Source organism: Cadophora gregata (assembly GCF_030347475.1).
Source record: "Cadophora gregata isolate MNR1 chromosome Unknown scaffold_17, whole genome shotgun sequence".
Taxonomy (NCBI): Eukaryota; Fungi; Ascomycota; class Leotiomycetes; order Helotiales; family Ploettnerulaceae; genus Cadophora; species Cadophora gregata.
This window is the reverse complement of record NW_026695940.1, coordinates 336,379-351,636: the sequence shown is the minus strand read 5'-3', so window position 1 is coordinate 351,636 and position 15,258 is coordinate 336,379. Positions and strand designations below refer to the sequence as shown.

The following is a 15,258-nucleotide window of genomic DNA, read 5'->3' as shown; positions in this document are numbered from 1 at the left end:
TAGATATGATGAAGTCAGATTCTTACGGAAAAATGTAGAATTTTTGATCCTTGATACATGGAGAGATAAGTAGACGAGACAGATGCAGATTAAAGACTGTTTCTCGCAACGGGGAAGCATGCGATGTGATGTGGAAGCAGAAGCAGGGAGAGAACAATGGGTGGGTCGCGTATTGGGTTTTAGGACAAAACGTCAGGGCAGATTAGATGTGATGTGATGGGGTTTCAGGACTTTGTTCATCTATTGAAACCAAGACAGTAAGTAGGTAAGAATCGAATCTCGTGAACCATAGTAATTCAACAATACGTCTTCTCTTCAATCGTGCTTGTATCAATCTAGTCCTCTCATCTCGAACGTCGTCAAACCTCCAGCTTCAATGAGGTCACTCACTCACAAGTCACAACCCTTCCCTTCCCTACCTTACCTTAACCCTACCTAGGCAAATTTTATCTTCCACACTACTGTACTACCAACTAGCAACCCTCACACTACGGCAAAGATTTCCCCATTTCTCAGCGCCTCGCCCACCTGCATCGATCGGACCATAATCCAGTATTTGATGGCTTGCGCCTACCCAACTCTAACCTTGATTCTCTATCCCTCTTTGAGTTTAGGTAGGGAGCGCGTGGAGCTACTACTGTACTGTAGATTGCTAGCGCACGATCCATCGGCTTGAGATCGTCCCTTGTTAAGTTGTGCTGCGATGCGCGGCCGCCGCTGCGAGTAGTGGGTAGTACAGTAGTTAAGACAGAGAGAGACCCTGAAGTTACCTAAGTTAGGCTAGGTGGGCTAGGTGGGCTAGGTGGGTGGAGTGGAGTGGAGTGGGCCCGCTGATACCACGCGCTCTGGATGGTGGTAGGCGCTAGTGTTGGGTACTGTAGTGTCACTAGAGTACTGTAAATTTGATGATGATGAAGACGGAATTATTGAGATGAGAGTAGTCTGGATTCGGGGTTTTGGAGACTGTAGAGTTTGTGTGCTTCTAGTTAGGTAGTTGTGGGGAGAGGAGAGTTTTGTTTTGGATGAATTGGGACAAGAACTGATCCTCGTGTATGGACCTGAGCTTGGTACTTTCGTACATTACGAAAGGGAAATGTAGGTATTCTTCTTGATGTCCGGTTGCAGCTGCCAAGGTAAATTTATCAGGTCATTTTCTGAGTTGGTAAAATTTACAGAATAATGAACCCCCTGTAAACACACCATACCACGCCCACGCCCAAGCTTCTTCCCCCGTCTCCTCCACCCATCATCCCTGGAGATTCTCGACCCTGTTTCTTACTTAGGTAATTTAGGTACTGTAAATTTACGGAGTCGATCGCATCTCCTCTCCTAGCCCTAGCCTGTCCTGTCCTGTCCTGTCCTGTCCTGTCCTGTCCTGTCCTCGAATTTCTAACACTGGCCCCCTTGTGCCCTGCCCTGGTAAGTTGTAACATCGCATCGGGTCGCTGTTGTCTGCGCTTGGAGGCATTATTTTTTGGTTTCGGCTTGGGTGACAGACAGGACGGACGACCGACGCACAGGGCAGGAAAAGGACATTGAGGTCGACCAGAGAGGAGCGACAACGGCAGGGCGGCGGGGAGGAGAAGGGAAAAGAAGTGCGCATGGCATGGAATGGAAAAAGTTTAAAATCGAGATCGGATCTGGGAATCTGGATCGAATCTTGGAGAGATGCATACCTCCGTATGGATGGATGCTTCATTGAAGATGGCTTAGAGAGAACATCCTCGCTTGATGGAGGGGGTTTATGGGAATGACTGGGAAGCTGTGTCAATGTTTTTTTTTCTACAAAGGAAGATGGAAGCCCTCAAAAAGTCTGTTACAGAACACTGATGTGTTTAGGTATTTCACAATCGAGAGGTTACCCAATGCCGAGAACTCTATTACCGAACACACGCAAAGGACCCTGAAAGCATACCTTAGGTATCGACACGAACAGCATCGCGATTAAGTACAGCCGTCACAGATGCCGAACTGGTGAGAAATTGGAAGCCCTTGTTTATGTTTCGTTTCAAAACGTTCGATTCCTGGGTACCCAAGGTAATTCAAATCTACCTACCCAGATATGCCACCGCATCTGCCCTGTGACAGATATTAATATTCCGTGTTCATTAATTCCTTCCTGCCTTACCTTACCACCACCACGACAATGCTGCCCTAAGCCATAACTACCGCGTACGTATGCCTCGCTGACTTCTCAGTTGCGAGCCGTCACTCTTGGCCTTGCGATCCCACACCCCTTCTGATCCCCCCCCCCCCCCGCCCCCCCCCCCCCATCTGCATCGAATCGTCCCTCATCCCTACCTTACCTGGCCCTACCTAATGACCTTCCCAGGCTACCTAGTACCCACCCCACCCAAACCAAACCCCAAGCCCAAAACCCGAAAGCCCAGATTTACCTTCGCAGCGTATGCCCCCCCTCTCTCCCACTCTACTACTAGTAGTAAATAAATTACTACTCCTGTACCATGTCTGCATGTCCATCCGCATCCACATCGACATCCACATCCACAGACCATGCAGCAGTCAGTAAAGTAAATGTACCACACCGGAGATTTCAGAGGTATCCACTCGTACCCTACCCTACCCTACCCTACCCTACCCTACCCTACCCCAGTAATGAATACCCACCCAGCCCACACCAAACCTGCATCCATGATCCATCGCAATGTAGAGTTCAGTCCGTCCATCGGGCTAGCATCCACCCAAACCTTTGCGCCCCTGCGAATCTTGCCAACCCCTGCTAACTCCCTACAGTACTGCCCGCCCCCCGAGTCCTTGCTTCCCCCCTGGCAAGCCCACTGCCCACTGCCCACTGCCCAGTGCTCATCCCAGGCGCCCCTGCCCTTCCCCGTCAGCCCGTCCAGCGCTCGTGCGAACCATCCATCATAGATATCGACGGCTTCGACGGATTCGACGCCGCCGCCTACCCTATCTACTAAATTACCTACCTACGAGACCTTAGCACATCCACTGCTCGTGGCCGCCCTCTTCCACCCCCCCTCGAACCAACTATCAACACCACTGCACTGCACTGCACTGCACTGCACTGCACTGCACTGCGTCAACACTAACTCCTCACTACCACCGGATTCCGCCATCCGCGCCTGTCATAGATCAGTCAAATCATCAAACAGATATCTCGATCTCGCCTTGTCTCGACCGCCAAAACTCTAAATTGCCGCCTCCTTTCCTTGTTCTGCTCCTTCACCTCGGCCGGCTTCTTCCCCCCCAGATCCAGATCACGCAAGAGCAATTGAAGTCACCGAAGGGAAAACTCTACATCAGAGGCGCCTCTTTCCAGGGATCGAACACTCGTTTCTATTACACAACTCCAGTGCTGTCTGTGCTATTCTTTGCAGCAAGCAACATCCAATATCAACATCTACACTGCACCAACGCCAAACGACAACTCTCAAACTATCCTGCATCGAGAAAAGCCCTCCGTATTCTAAGCTGCATCCATTGGACCCTTCGTTTCCCTTACCACGCAGCTAGAATTCCAGCTAGTAGACTTCCCGAAAGTCTCAATCTTCAACCCTCGCCACTCCACTCCACTCCCCCTTCATCTCCTCTCCATCTTTTGAACCAGCTCTGCATTGCTGTCACATCTCTAAGACATCGCCAGCGGCCAATACCTTGAGACAGCCTCGACATCACCTCCAAATCGAGTCGAAGATCTCCTTCGCCCTCCCGTGCATGCAAAGCAGCCAGTCGGTGACTGCGGGAAGTGCCTTAGCGAATCCAGCGCCTCGTATCTGGATCGCATCTGATCTCGGTCATATCTGCCCAAGGCTGGCGCGCAGTAGATCCAGCAAGTTCAGTAGACGAAGAAGGGACGACGCCACTGTTCTATATTTTTAGGAGTTGTGTCTTGGAAGAAAGCCAGCAACGAAACCACCAACCAACCAACCATCCCGCGCGCAGATCCTGCTTTCTTCTGGTTGACTTGACAATCAAATATTTCGAGTCCTCAAGTCTCATCTGCTCCCTTACGCCTCGACGGTCCAGGTGCTCAGTCCAGAAGTCATAACCGCTCTGCATTCCAGTCCGAGACCACCACACACTACCACCACACCTTGCACGACCAAGGAGCATACTCCGATACTCGAGCTGAGGGGCCAGTTGCAGATGTTTGGGTGTGAATTGGTGTAACGGGAACACGCATCGGGAACGGCAGCAGCACGATATTATCTGCCGCACACGCACGTTTCCCGAACCTCTCATCTGAGGTCCCTTTTTTTCTCTCTTCGGATCTTGTAATGGAGAAATTGGACGGAAGCACCAGACAAAGGTAAGCCGGCACTTCTGTCCCCATAATTGTGGACGATGGGCATCGGTTCTAATATTTAATTTGCAGTGCCATACACTCGATCATTAATCGGGAGAAAGTCGAATACAACAACGATCGTCCTTATTCTACTACCTCAACAATGGCTGCTGCAGTAGCCAGTCCTGCCTCGATGTATTCTCAACCCCCTCCTCCGTACACATGGGGTGGACCAGGACCCTCCATGTCGGGCATGATCTCCCCTCCAGAATCACGACGGACTTCAGACAACAAGACAGAACCACCGCCTCCCATACAGACCTCACAACCACATAGACAATCGCTACCTTCTTTACACGAAGCCCTGACCGGTGGACCCAAACCAAGTCAATATAACTCTCCTATATCTGCAATTTCCCAATCACAGCAATTGCCGTATTCACAACAGCAACAGCAACCGCAACAGATACCCCGATCTTTCCCCCCACCAGAACATTCTCAATATCCACCACAAGCCCCCCCTCAACCAAGACAGCCGTCTCCACCTCAACCAGTCCATCCACAATCAAATCCATTCTCACGACCTGAACCAGGCCCAAATCCTTTCTCAGAACCCCCCAGACATCCATCAGTGACAGCTCTTCAAAATGCCCCGGCTCCCCACAATCCATATGCCCCGCGATTCGAACCTGGAAGATATGAGCAAGATCCAAGAAGCCAGGAACGACCACCGAATGGATATCAACAGCAACCTCCTCCTCCTCCACAACCCTACAGTTATGGACCTGGGCCTGGACATGCTCAACCAGCAGGACCTCAACCAGTATTCACTCAACCTCGTTATGTATCCCAACATCCTCGTGAGATCAAGGACTCGTGGCCGCCGCAAGACAAACCCGAGGTATTCAGAGAAGGCTTGAAGAGACATCTAGAGGTGTATGATTTTGAGAACAGTTTGGCTCGGGTATGTCGTCTTCACAGGTAGATGACCCTAAAACTAACTCTCTCAGATCAACAAGACAAGTGGAATCATCCAAAACTGGTCAGCTCACTACAATGCCATCGCACAAGAACAGCAACAATCCGTCAACATCATCCCAGATCGAATGCCAACCTTGGACTCCGTGGATGAGATGATCCGTCACAACGAATCTATCACCAACCTGCTCCAAGAGATGAAGGCAATGATCTACGAACAAGCTCAGCACACTGCCCATCAACGCATGCGTGAGCAGGGTGGTAGAGGCCCAGGTGACTACGACGAGGATGGCATGTACGATGACATGAAGAGCCATAATGGGTACGGCCCGGAGAGTAAGAAGCGACGAGGGGTAGGTCCGAACCATATTTTCTCACCCCAAGAAAACAGCCATTAGAGAATCTTAACTAACTTATTTTCCAGAGAGCCGCACCCCCTGGTCGCTGTCATAGCTGTAATCGAGCGGAAACTCCAGAATGGAGACGTGGCCCAGATGGTGCTAGGACGTTGTGCAACGCATGTGGACTGCACTACGCGAAATTGACGAGGAAGAACACGATGAAGAACTCGCAGGGCTCGAATGGGAATCAGTTGAGGCCATTGAGTAAGGATGGACTTTCGCCAAGGCCGATGTGAGAGTGTCGAGAATGATTTGAAAAGAGAAAGAGATCTGTATAAATATACCCAGCCGCCACTAACTCAGCCCTCCTATGGGAATCATCTGGTCCCGGTAGCAGCACACACGATTGAAGTAAAGAGGTCAAAAAGGAAACGAAGAGAGTCATGGATTTCGCCTGGCTTTGTGATATTAGAAGAGAGAGACTGGACAGGCTCCGCCTATCAGGGTGTAAGAACAAAAACTTCTTTTCTTCAACGGCGGCGGCGGCAACATACTTTTTCACAACATCTGGGGTTGTCCGATATTGTTATCAGGACAATGACATACAGACAGATATATCATGCCTCTATTAGGAGGTCGCGGGGCATACGATCAAGCGGCATTTTGGCATGCGTGCATTTGGGTTTCGACCGGCTGGCGTTTTGATTTATTTTTTGGGGAACGGAACGGATCTGGGATCGGGTTTGGAATTGGAATTGAACTGGAATTTGGCTGGGACGGGCGGACGGACGGACGGACGGACTGGGACCAGACAGACAGATTCATATAAACGGGTTTCTGATCCTGGAACTGGTACGGGTCTATTTTCCTCTCTGGGTTCAGGACTGGGGATTCGGTTTGGTTCGGTTCGGGGGCCTGGACCGGATGTATCTGGGAACAACTTTTTCTGAAGGGAGTGAGTTACTTGGTGTGGGTGTGGGGTGGTTTTGCATGTCTGGAGTTCTTTTGGTGTGGGCTTTCGGAGAGCTTGGAAATGCGGAGATATACGCCATAGAAGGAAGGGTTGGGTTGGTAGTGGATAACTCTTTTGTTTGATTTGGTTGTTTTTGGACTGACTGGCTGGCTGGCTGGTTGTGAGAAAGGAAAGGGCTGGAGATTATATTTTTCGGAGAGGGGAGAGAGAGAGATTAGGGGAAGGAAGTTGAGATGGGGCCATCGACGGAAATCAATCTGGATGGTCTTAGACGGACGGACTGACGCACTGCGAGAGGAAGAATTGATGGATGGATGGATGGATGGATGGATGGATGGATGGAGATGAGAGCTGAGCCTTCGAGCTCTCAAGATACAGCCGTAGCGGGAAACCAAGGGAACCAATCCCGGGTGAGAATGGGAGGGGAGAGGAGAGGAAGAAGAGAAGATACCAGGGAATGAGAGGAGAGAAAGCCAGAAAGCCAGAAAGCCAGAAAGCCAGAAAGCCAGAAAGCCAGAAAGCCAGAAAGCCAGAAAGCCAGAAAGCCAGAAAGCTAGAAAGCTAGCAGGTCCGGAGTCACAGAAGCAATACAGAGAAATAAGCAATCAATCAAATCAATCAATCAATTAATCAAAATACACAAGTACAAGTTCAAATACATATAAACCTGTCTCGCCTTGTTATAATGCTTTGTTTAATTCACTTTACTTTAGTTGCAAACGGGGATGAGTATATATGTAGCTTCCTTTAAATCCACTTTTTATTTTATAGTTTTTTTGGATTTTTGGATTTTTGGATTTTCTTTCACTTCGTCCTTCTTCTTCTTCTTCTATCTTTTTACTTCTTATAAAGTTTCGTTTTTTTCTTTTTCTTTCTCTTTTCTCTTTTCTCTTATTAGCCTTTCTATTCTATTCTATCTTATTCTATTTTATCGTATTGTTGTTGTTAATAAGTAGAGAGAGGTAGGTAGATAGGTAGCTAGGTAGGTAAGTAGTTAGTTAGGTACAGTAGAGAGGGAAGCCTCGTCATCTCTGTCTATATCTATATCTATATCTATATCTACATCTACGACCATTGTCTTGTTGTGCCGTGAATGATAGGCAGACAGACAGACCTACCTACCTACCTGCCTATCACTAGGAAAAGGGATTTAACAAACAACGTGGCTGAAATGATTTTTGTTTGAGTTTTGAGTTTGAGTTGAATTTATTGATTGATTGATATTAGATGGACTCTTCTTTAACTTCAACTTCAACTTCAACTTCAACTTCCACTTCCCTTCGTTTTTGGGGCTTTACTTAGCTAGCTAGGTAGGTAGGTAGTTGAATATATGAGACGGATAGATAGATAGCTGGATAGATAAATGAATATGAAGGGTAGGGTAGGGTGGCTAGCTAGCTAGGTAGCTAGATACTATATATACACTACATTATCCATGCATGCATGCATGCCTTCTCTCTCTTGTCTTTCTATCCTTTCCTTCCTTCCTTCCTTCTTCTTGTCACTATTTCGAAGTGGGTTGCGTGGCTGGCTGGCTGGCTGGTTGGCTGGGCTTGAGGAGGATGATGATGATGATGATGAGTAGTGAGACAGAAATGGAAATGGAAATGGAAGCTTGTATGCGATGTAAGGAAGCTGGTCTAGAAGGAAAGAAGGAAAGAAGGAAGTATGAAAGGATTGAAAGGAGGGAGGGAGTAGGCGTATCGCATTGCATTGCGTAGCATTGCATTGCATGTGGCAACATCTGGCAGCAAGAAAAAGAAAGGAAGATAGAAAGTGCCAAGTGAGGAGGAGAAAAAGAAGCTAGGGAGATAGGGAGATGTGGAGTCGGGGTGGGATGGGATGGGATGGGGTTATTGGATTTCAAGAAGTGCAAGGACAGGAGTGGCTGGATACTGATTTGAAACTAGGAGCTTTGGTGAGAACAAATATCGTATTAGTATATCAGTGATTGCTTGATAGAGTATTGTTCCAACTTCGGATATTTCTTCTCTAGAATATCTCGGAGAGTCGGAGGAGAGACGTGTATTGATAACTTTGATACTTGATCATTGAGCCCCACGACCACCCTATGTCAGGTCAGCATCGCGGTCTGATTACCTCAAAAAGTAAAGGCGGCGTTTTCTCTGTACCGGTTACCAGGTCTGAAGAAGCATATGTGGAAGTATGAAACGGTTAGTCAAAGTCGTACAAAATACGTGCCAATATGCCCCAAATGGGCACTAGATACAAAGGCTGGGAGTTAGAGAAGTGCAAATATGCAAGATCGTGTGTATCAGACCAAGTGGCGATTTGGGGCTGTTGATCCGTGGGGTGTGGAATGAATAGCACGTGTGTCTTGTCTTGTCTTGTCTTGTCTTGTCTTGTCTTGTCTTGTCTTGTCTTGTCTTGTCTTGTCTTGTCTCGGAATGAGATGCAGATTGAGATAAGATGCTGTTGATGTCTTGCCTCATGTTTAATTACATTCTCAGAGAAAGCTAACTGTCTGAATCCCATCAGAGAGGTAGTAAGGAGATGCGCTAGGAACAGTGAACTGTCTCGCCTTGACTTTAAGGCCTCGAATAGTCTCGAAGGCATCCTTATCTTCCTGTCTCGTCTCGTCTCGTCTCGTCTCATGAAGTCTCGGTACTAGGAAAGACAGTTGAGGGAGGGAATGTACTCTGGTAAACTCGCTTACGAGAAGTGGAAGAAGAAAATGTGATGAGTCTCAGACATGTCGAAAACCCGGATTCCGGAGGTTTTTCCTAGTGTATCTGCCTCGTGATTTTCTTTCTCATCTCTTCTAGTGACTGAGACATGATTTACTTTTCCTAGAAATGATGGACGAAGAGATCCAACGCTGAAGGTAGTGGGTACCGAGCACATACGAACACGCGAACATGTCTCAGATGGAGAAGGACAAGTGAGATCGGATCTCGATAGCGGAATGTGACTTGTCTCTTTTCCGGGTGTGAGAACGAGTTGCTAGGTTTTGTTATTCCGTATATATGCTTTCTTGATTGGGTAAAGTTGAGTTTAATTCCACGTGCCAGACTTGAGTGGTGTCGTTTAGTGTAAGTAGGGAGAAGCGCGGGGGGCCAGTACATTGCTTTATGATTTAGTTCATGGAATCGGAGCTCTTAACTTCTTTAGGAACCAATGAGGGCTGCACGGATCGGGTCGAATCTGCGAGTGCACCGTTAGTTATCGTCAAGTGACGATCTAGTCACGTATCTCATCTGCGGTTAGCTTTAGCCTCAAACATGACGAAGAAAAAAGCAAATACTCAGCTCCTATCTGCCCTACCTTACTAGTCAGATCTCATCAACTCGATCACACTTACATCAAGCTGCAGTTCACCAACCTAAATTCCTCCCTGACTTGCCTTCGCTTAACTCCCAGTTCTGCCCAAAGCCACCACGAACACGTTCATCCCCCTTACTTCCACATCACCAGCTCAATCTGCGATACCCGTATCTACGATAATTCTCCGTCCTCCCACACCCAAGCCAAACAGCCAAGCATATCAATCCTACTGGTGCAACCCCAGGTCTCATCTCCACGCATCTTGCACGCCAGATATCCAATCGTCCTAGACTAAACGATCAGTCACATCTCACATCTTACAATCCCAACCAACACACAATCCTGATCTCGATCTCGTTGGCTTCCCGTTTCCCGATCGACCAACATACCCGTTCGCATCCTCCCTCGTGAGTGGACTTCTGGGCCCCGCGTATGCTGGGAGCTCACTCATGTTTCTACCCGATAACCCGGAAATATGTACTGCAATGACTACACTGTTACACAGCATGAGATTGAGGTTGTACCATTTGCTTGGGTATTGAACGAGGAGTCGCTCTCGCAAGCGAGGAGGTGGTGTTGATAGGAGAGAAGTGCAATGAGGCTTGAATACCTTGCTTGCTTCCTGGCAGTCGGGGTAGCTTTTCGGTGAGTGAGGAGACGGGGAACCAACCGATGAGAAGCGGGAAGTGAAGCTTTTAGAGAGCAACGTGTGTTCACCCGACCAAAGACCCAGACTTGCGCAGTACCCTTGATTCCTTGTAAATCGATAGACCGAAACGAGGTCTCATGCCTCCGTCCCGTTACCTCTCCGAGAGTAACCTCGTGATCCAACCGCGCATCTGCAAGCTTGCGTAGGAGGTGGTAGTACGTCACATATCATACATATATGCAGACATATCCATGGATCATCGTCCTACAAGAGCGGTTGCATCTGCATATACACGAAGCGGGTCTGTCGACACACACAGCTTTCACGAACATCGTTACAGGCCTTCGACTGTGAGTGGTTGAAGCGAACTGTTGTAAGCGAGGAGTCGAAACTCACAGAGCACAAAGTCGATCATGCAAGCACCTCACGTCAGGTCGCTTCCTTGTTTCCGTGTACCAAGCGTTCTGTACGATGCCGCCTCGGGTCGCCTTGCTTCCTGTCGATGCTGAGGCCGACGGAGGTACCATCACGGTTGCTTGCGTGTAGAATGCATGGTGGGAGGTATTCGTTGGCTCCCAACTTCTTGGTTGTGGCACCGAGGCACGGTTGATTGCTGCAGCTGGGTTATGTTAGGCTTATCTTTGGCCATTGTGTGAGACTGTGAGTATTTGGTCGTAAAGAAGGGCATTGAAGAGAATGAGGGCATTTGTATGCCACTTCCGATGATTTCGGAAAGGGCGAGGGTGCGATAGGACGAAATCGGAACAGGTTGGGAAAGAGGAGATGACAACGGAATGGATTACCTGGTGGAATGAACTTTGAAACATCTTCCAATCTATCAAGATAAAGCTTTGTGAAGTTCAAGTACGCACTGTTTTGAATTCCTCGACAAGTGATGAGGAGGAGCGTCCGGGTCGATGAATACGTGGTGATGTACTTGTCATCCATAGTGTCATCTGTTGTTGGAATCAACAGATCGCTCATCTCATTGTAGTGCTGTTGAATCATGACTTGCATCTGAATACGATTTAAGAATTTCAATATCGTCTGGTGTTGATCATCCAAATGAAAATAAGCTCAAGTACTTAGACACCGCTCAGAAATATAAGACCAGTTCACGACCAATTCAACATTCGGAATTAAAATCAACCTAAATACCTAAACGTCCACGGCAAGAAATGAAATAGCAACCCCGTAAACAGAAACAATGGCGCTTCCCATGGAAACGGTACATCCTTTGCCGTCGGACTGACAGCAACTCCCTTTCCAATCCACCTCCCCTTCTCATCCTCAGCAACTTCCAACATCCCCGCCGCAAGATCCAAAAACGACAAAGGCATCTCTGCCTTCTCTAAGCTCAAATAATGTCCTTTCTGAGCATCATGTGCCAGAGCTCCCGGTCTAACGAATGTCGCTCTGACGAGCGATTCGTTTTCCTTTGATAGGAGGAACTTCTCCGCGACGCGTAAGTCGTCGTAGATGTATGAGTTGGCGCGGTAGAGGATGTTGAGGATGATACCTGGAGTGCTGGACATGAGCCCGTGGTCTAGAGAAGCTGAAGACAGGACGACTAGCTTCGGAAGTTTCTCATCGGCATTTTGTTTCCTGAGGAGTGATAATGCCGATACGACTGCATGAGAGGTTTCTTGTGCGATGGAACAGCCTGGTTTGTTTTTTTTACTTCTGCTACGGCCAGGAAAGCGGCGTCGGCTCCCTTGAGACAATTCGCTAAGAGTGAAGTGTCTTGGAGGGAACCTTCGAAAATCTCGACTTGTTTGTTGGATGCGATTGAAGGGGAGAGCTTCTTGAATTTTTGAAAGGAGCGGCAGTACGCGTGGATTTTGTTGGTGGGCGATTGGAGGATAACGTCGAGGAGTGATTGTCCCACGCTGCCTGTTGAGCCTAGAACTGCGTAAGTAGGCATTTTGGCAGAGTTTGACAGGACAAAATTCATTTTGTAAATGGAAATGTTGACGGTGGACTTGAACTATTTTATAAATTCTTATGATCGCATTTGCGACAACATCAACTGTTCACTCATCGGAGATTCAAAATTGTCATTGATGTATGTCAAGATTCGTGAACGATTTTTGGAGTACGTACAAAGCTCGGAATACTAAACAGTTAGCTAGAGACGATGCCTACGGTCAAGTCTGTCAGAGGCTGGAAAGAACCCTGAAATCCCTTACGTCGTCTTGTCATCCAATCGACTATGGTATTGTTAGCTCTGTCGATGACGATGACAGAGATGATCTCTGAGCTAACCATGCCCAGATATAGTCACTTCGAAGCGAGTCTTGGCGAGACGGGATCCTCATAGTAAATAAACCCCTTGCCCCTCCTCATCAAAAGCCCCAATCATGCCTACAACTCTCCTAGAAGAAAGTAAATTATATCAACACGAATCCATAGCACATTAGTTAGGACCATTATGGATATTCTTTTCAACCCAACATTCCTGAAAGTCTTTGCGACATTCAACACCATTTACCTCGCCGCTCTAGCAGGTGCCGCACATGGCATGTACATATTCAGCATCCCAATTATTGAAAACAGCGATTCATCTATGAACATGCTCCGTCAATTCCACCAACTTATCACTCTTGGAGCAAAATACATGCAAGGCAGTAGCCGGATCCAGGGAGCTTCCCTGGCTCTGCTTACCTATCTGCTTTATGCACATCCCGACGAGGATATCGACGCCAGGTGGACGTGGTTTGGTGCTGCGTTAGTATTGGGTGCACAGGTTGCGTGGTATGAATTCGTTTTTATTTTCCCGACGAATGATAGGTTGGTGGAGATGGAGAGGGACAGAGGTCCCAATAAGTCAGCCGGCTTATAAGCTAGCTAATCAGCTGGCTTAAACTTATAAGTCAGTCAGCTAGCGTTTTTTTCTAAGCTAATCAGCGTCTATATTCTCAGCTGATTAGCGGCTTATAAGCTAGAGGTACTTCTATTAGTGATTTTAGAGTTATTTTAGTAAGGGTTTTAGTGTTCTTTTAATACTTAACTTAGCGATATTTAAGGTCCCGGAGCGGGAAAACTACCTCTAATAGGCTAAAATTAGGCGGTAAAGAGCAGTAAGATAATAATAATCTGTATTATAAATATTGAACTCTTATAATATCTCTTTAATTCTATTGAAATCAGCTTTAACATTATATCTTAACGAACCTCACTTATTATAGTTAACGATACTGCCTCTTAAGGCTTTATAGCACTATCTGCACTCTCTAAAACTAGTATTTTTAGCTGTATAATAAGTAATTCCTGTATAATATCTTCTCTCGCACTAAAGCCTCTTAAAACACTCCGTGATACCTATTAAGGACCTGCAGTGATATATAATAAGTTCTATAACTCTTTTTAACTTTAACGCCTTAATCTACTATCTGATTACTCTCTCTATGTCTATAGTCAGCTTTTATATAATAATCAAGAGGTTAATATAAAGAAATTACCTTATAAGAAGAGCTTAAGTCTTATAACAAAGAAACTAAAGCGTTCCTAAGTCTAAGAGCTTAGATATAATCTTATTAATCTCACAGATATTAAAAAGCCTTAATTTTAGGCTTATAAACGCTATAAGTAAGATCGTTAAGAGGCTATCTATACTAATAATATCAAGTCACTATAACTAGCAGTTTTCTCAATATAAAGAATACGTCTTTAATAGTAATAGCCTTAAGAATATAAAGAAACACCTATTATAAATACACTACCTGAACGCTAAAGGAGATATATAGCGAATAAAGGCTTCAGCTTAACCTATATAACCCTTAAGCTACGTAAATAGTAATCCTTACTTATAAATCCTATTCCGATAAAAGGAGTTTAAGAACGCGTTTCTTAAATAAGTTATCTTAAATAACGTAAAAGTATAGAAAGCTATGTTAAAAAACCTTAAAAGGATATTCCGGATTGTAAACTAAGACGTTCTTAACGCGTTACTAGCTTTAAGCTTAACTATAGCCTCTTAGATTAATTAAATATTTAAGTATTTTAAACTACAGCTAATTATAGAGGTTCAGAATACTTAATTAAGAGTATATATAATATTTAATAGATAGGGTTTAAAGAGAGAGAAGATTAGTCTTATTATTATAGTCCTTTACTTTATTAATAGTAAAAGTGATCTTATAACGTGTCTCACTAGCCTCCTAGAGCTCTCTAGCTATAGGAAAATAGGTATAGGTATATTTTATTAATATCCCGCGTATTTATACTAACTTTTAATAGAATAGTATTATCGTGTACTGTAGGAAGGAGCTTTATATAGTGTGAAAGTCTTGATTTATTAAGGTATTCTAAAGCTCTCTTATAAAAGGAAGCTTTAAGAGTTTTAGTTACATAAGTAGCCTTTAGTTAGCTAAAGCGCCTTAAAGAGTGCCTTAAGTGTGTTAAGTATATAATATACTTTTTCACTTAGTTTTATAATAGTAAACAAAGCGATATAAATAGTGTAGATAATACTACTTAAATTATAATAAGAGTTAATATTAACTAATAGTATTAAGTCTTAAGCGCTTGGTAGCTTTAAATATATAAACTAGGTAAGTCTTTTTAAACGTTTTTTTCTTAAATAATAACTTTAACATAATATTAGTAAATATAGTTAAAAGCTTTTATACTACTTGTACCTTATATACTTTTAACCTTACTATTATTTATATAGTAAAGAAAAAGACTATAAGTTATTAATTTAAAGATTTTAATATAGTTAACATTATAAAGAATTATTAAAACTACGCTAATACTTGTAAAA

General features: G+C 45.4%; 4 protein-coding genes across 4 annotated transcripts; 2 read left to right on the top strand and 2 right to left on the bottom strand.

Moving 5' to 3' along the window:
* Positions 1-4,259: 4,259 nt before the first annotated feature.
* Positions 4,260-5,882, top strand: ONS95_005940 (uncharacterized protein; the record flags this gene model as incomplete). The annotated part of the gene is made up of 4 exons (XM_058499374.1): positions 4,260-4,291; positions 4,358-5,231; positions 5,278-5,598; positions 5,670-5,882. The coding sequence occupies 4 exons, from the start codon at positions 4,260-4,262 to the stop codon at positions 5,880-5,882; spliced, it is 1,440 nt and encodes a 479-aa protein (XP_058350418.1).
* A 5,003-nt stretch (positions 5,883-10,885) lies between these two features.
* On the bottom strand, positions 10,886-11,510 carry ONS95_005939 (uncharacterized protein; the record flags this gene model as incomplete). Its single annotated transcript, XM_058499373.1, has 2 exons — positions 10,886-11,112; positions 11,297-11,510. The coding sequence occupies 2 exons, from the start codon at positions 11,508-11,510 to the stop codon at positions 10,886-10,888; spliced, it is 441 nt and encodes a 146-aa protein (XP_058350417.1).
* Positions 11,511-11,626: 116 nt separating this feature from the next.
* On the bottom strand, positions 11,627-12,343 carry ONS95_005938 (uncharacterized protein). Its single transcript, XM_058499372.1, has one exon. It carries the CDS (start codon positions 12,026-12,028, stop codon positions 11,639-11,641), a length of 390 nt encoding a protein of 129 aa, XP_058350416.1. The 5' UTR covers positions 12,029-12,343; the 3' UTR covers positions 11,627-11,638.
* Positions 12,344-12,924: 581 nt separating this feature from the next.
* On the top strand, positions 12,925-13,335 carry ONS95_005937 (uncharacterized protein; the record flags this gene model as incomplete). The annotated part of the gene is made up of 1 exon (XM_058499371.1): positions 12,925-13,335. The coding sequence occupies one exon, from the start codon at positions 12,925-12,927 to the stop codon at positions 13,333-13,335; it is 411 nt and encodes a 136-aa protein (XP_058350415.1).
* Positions 13,336-15,258: the final 1,923 nt, after the last annotated feature.

What these genes read in the sequence shown, in the direction of transcription:
- ONS95_005938 (XM_058499372.1), bottom strand. Translation starts at nt 12,028, where the DNA reads ATGTCCAGCACTCCAGGTATCATCCTCAACATCCTCTACCGCGCCAAC.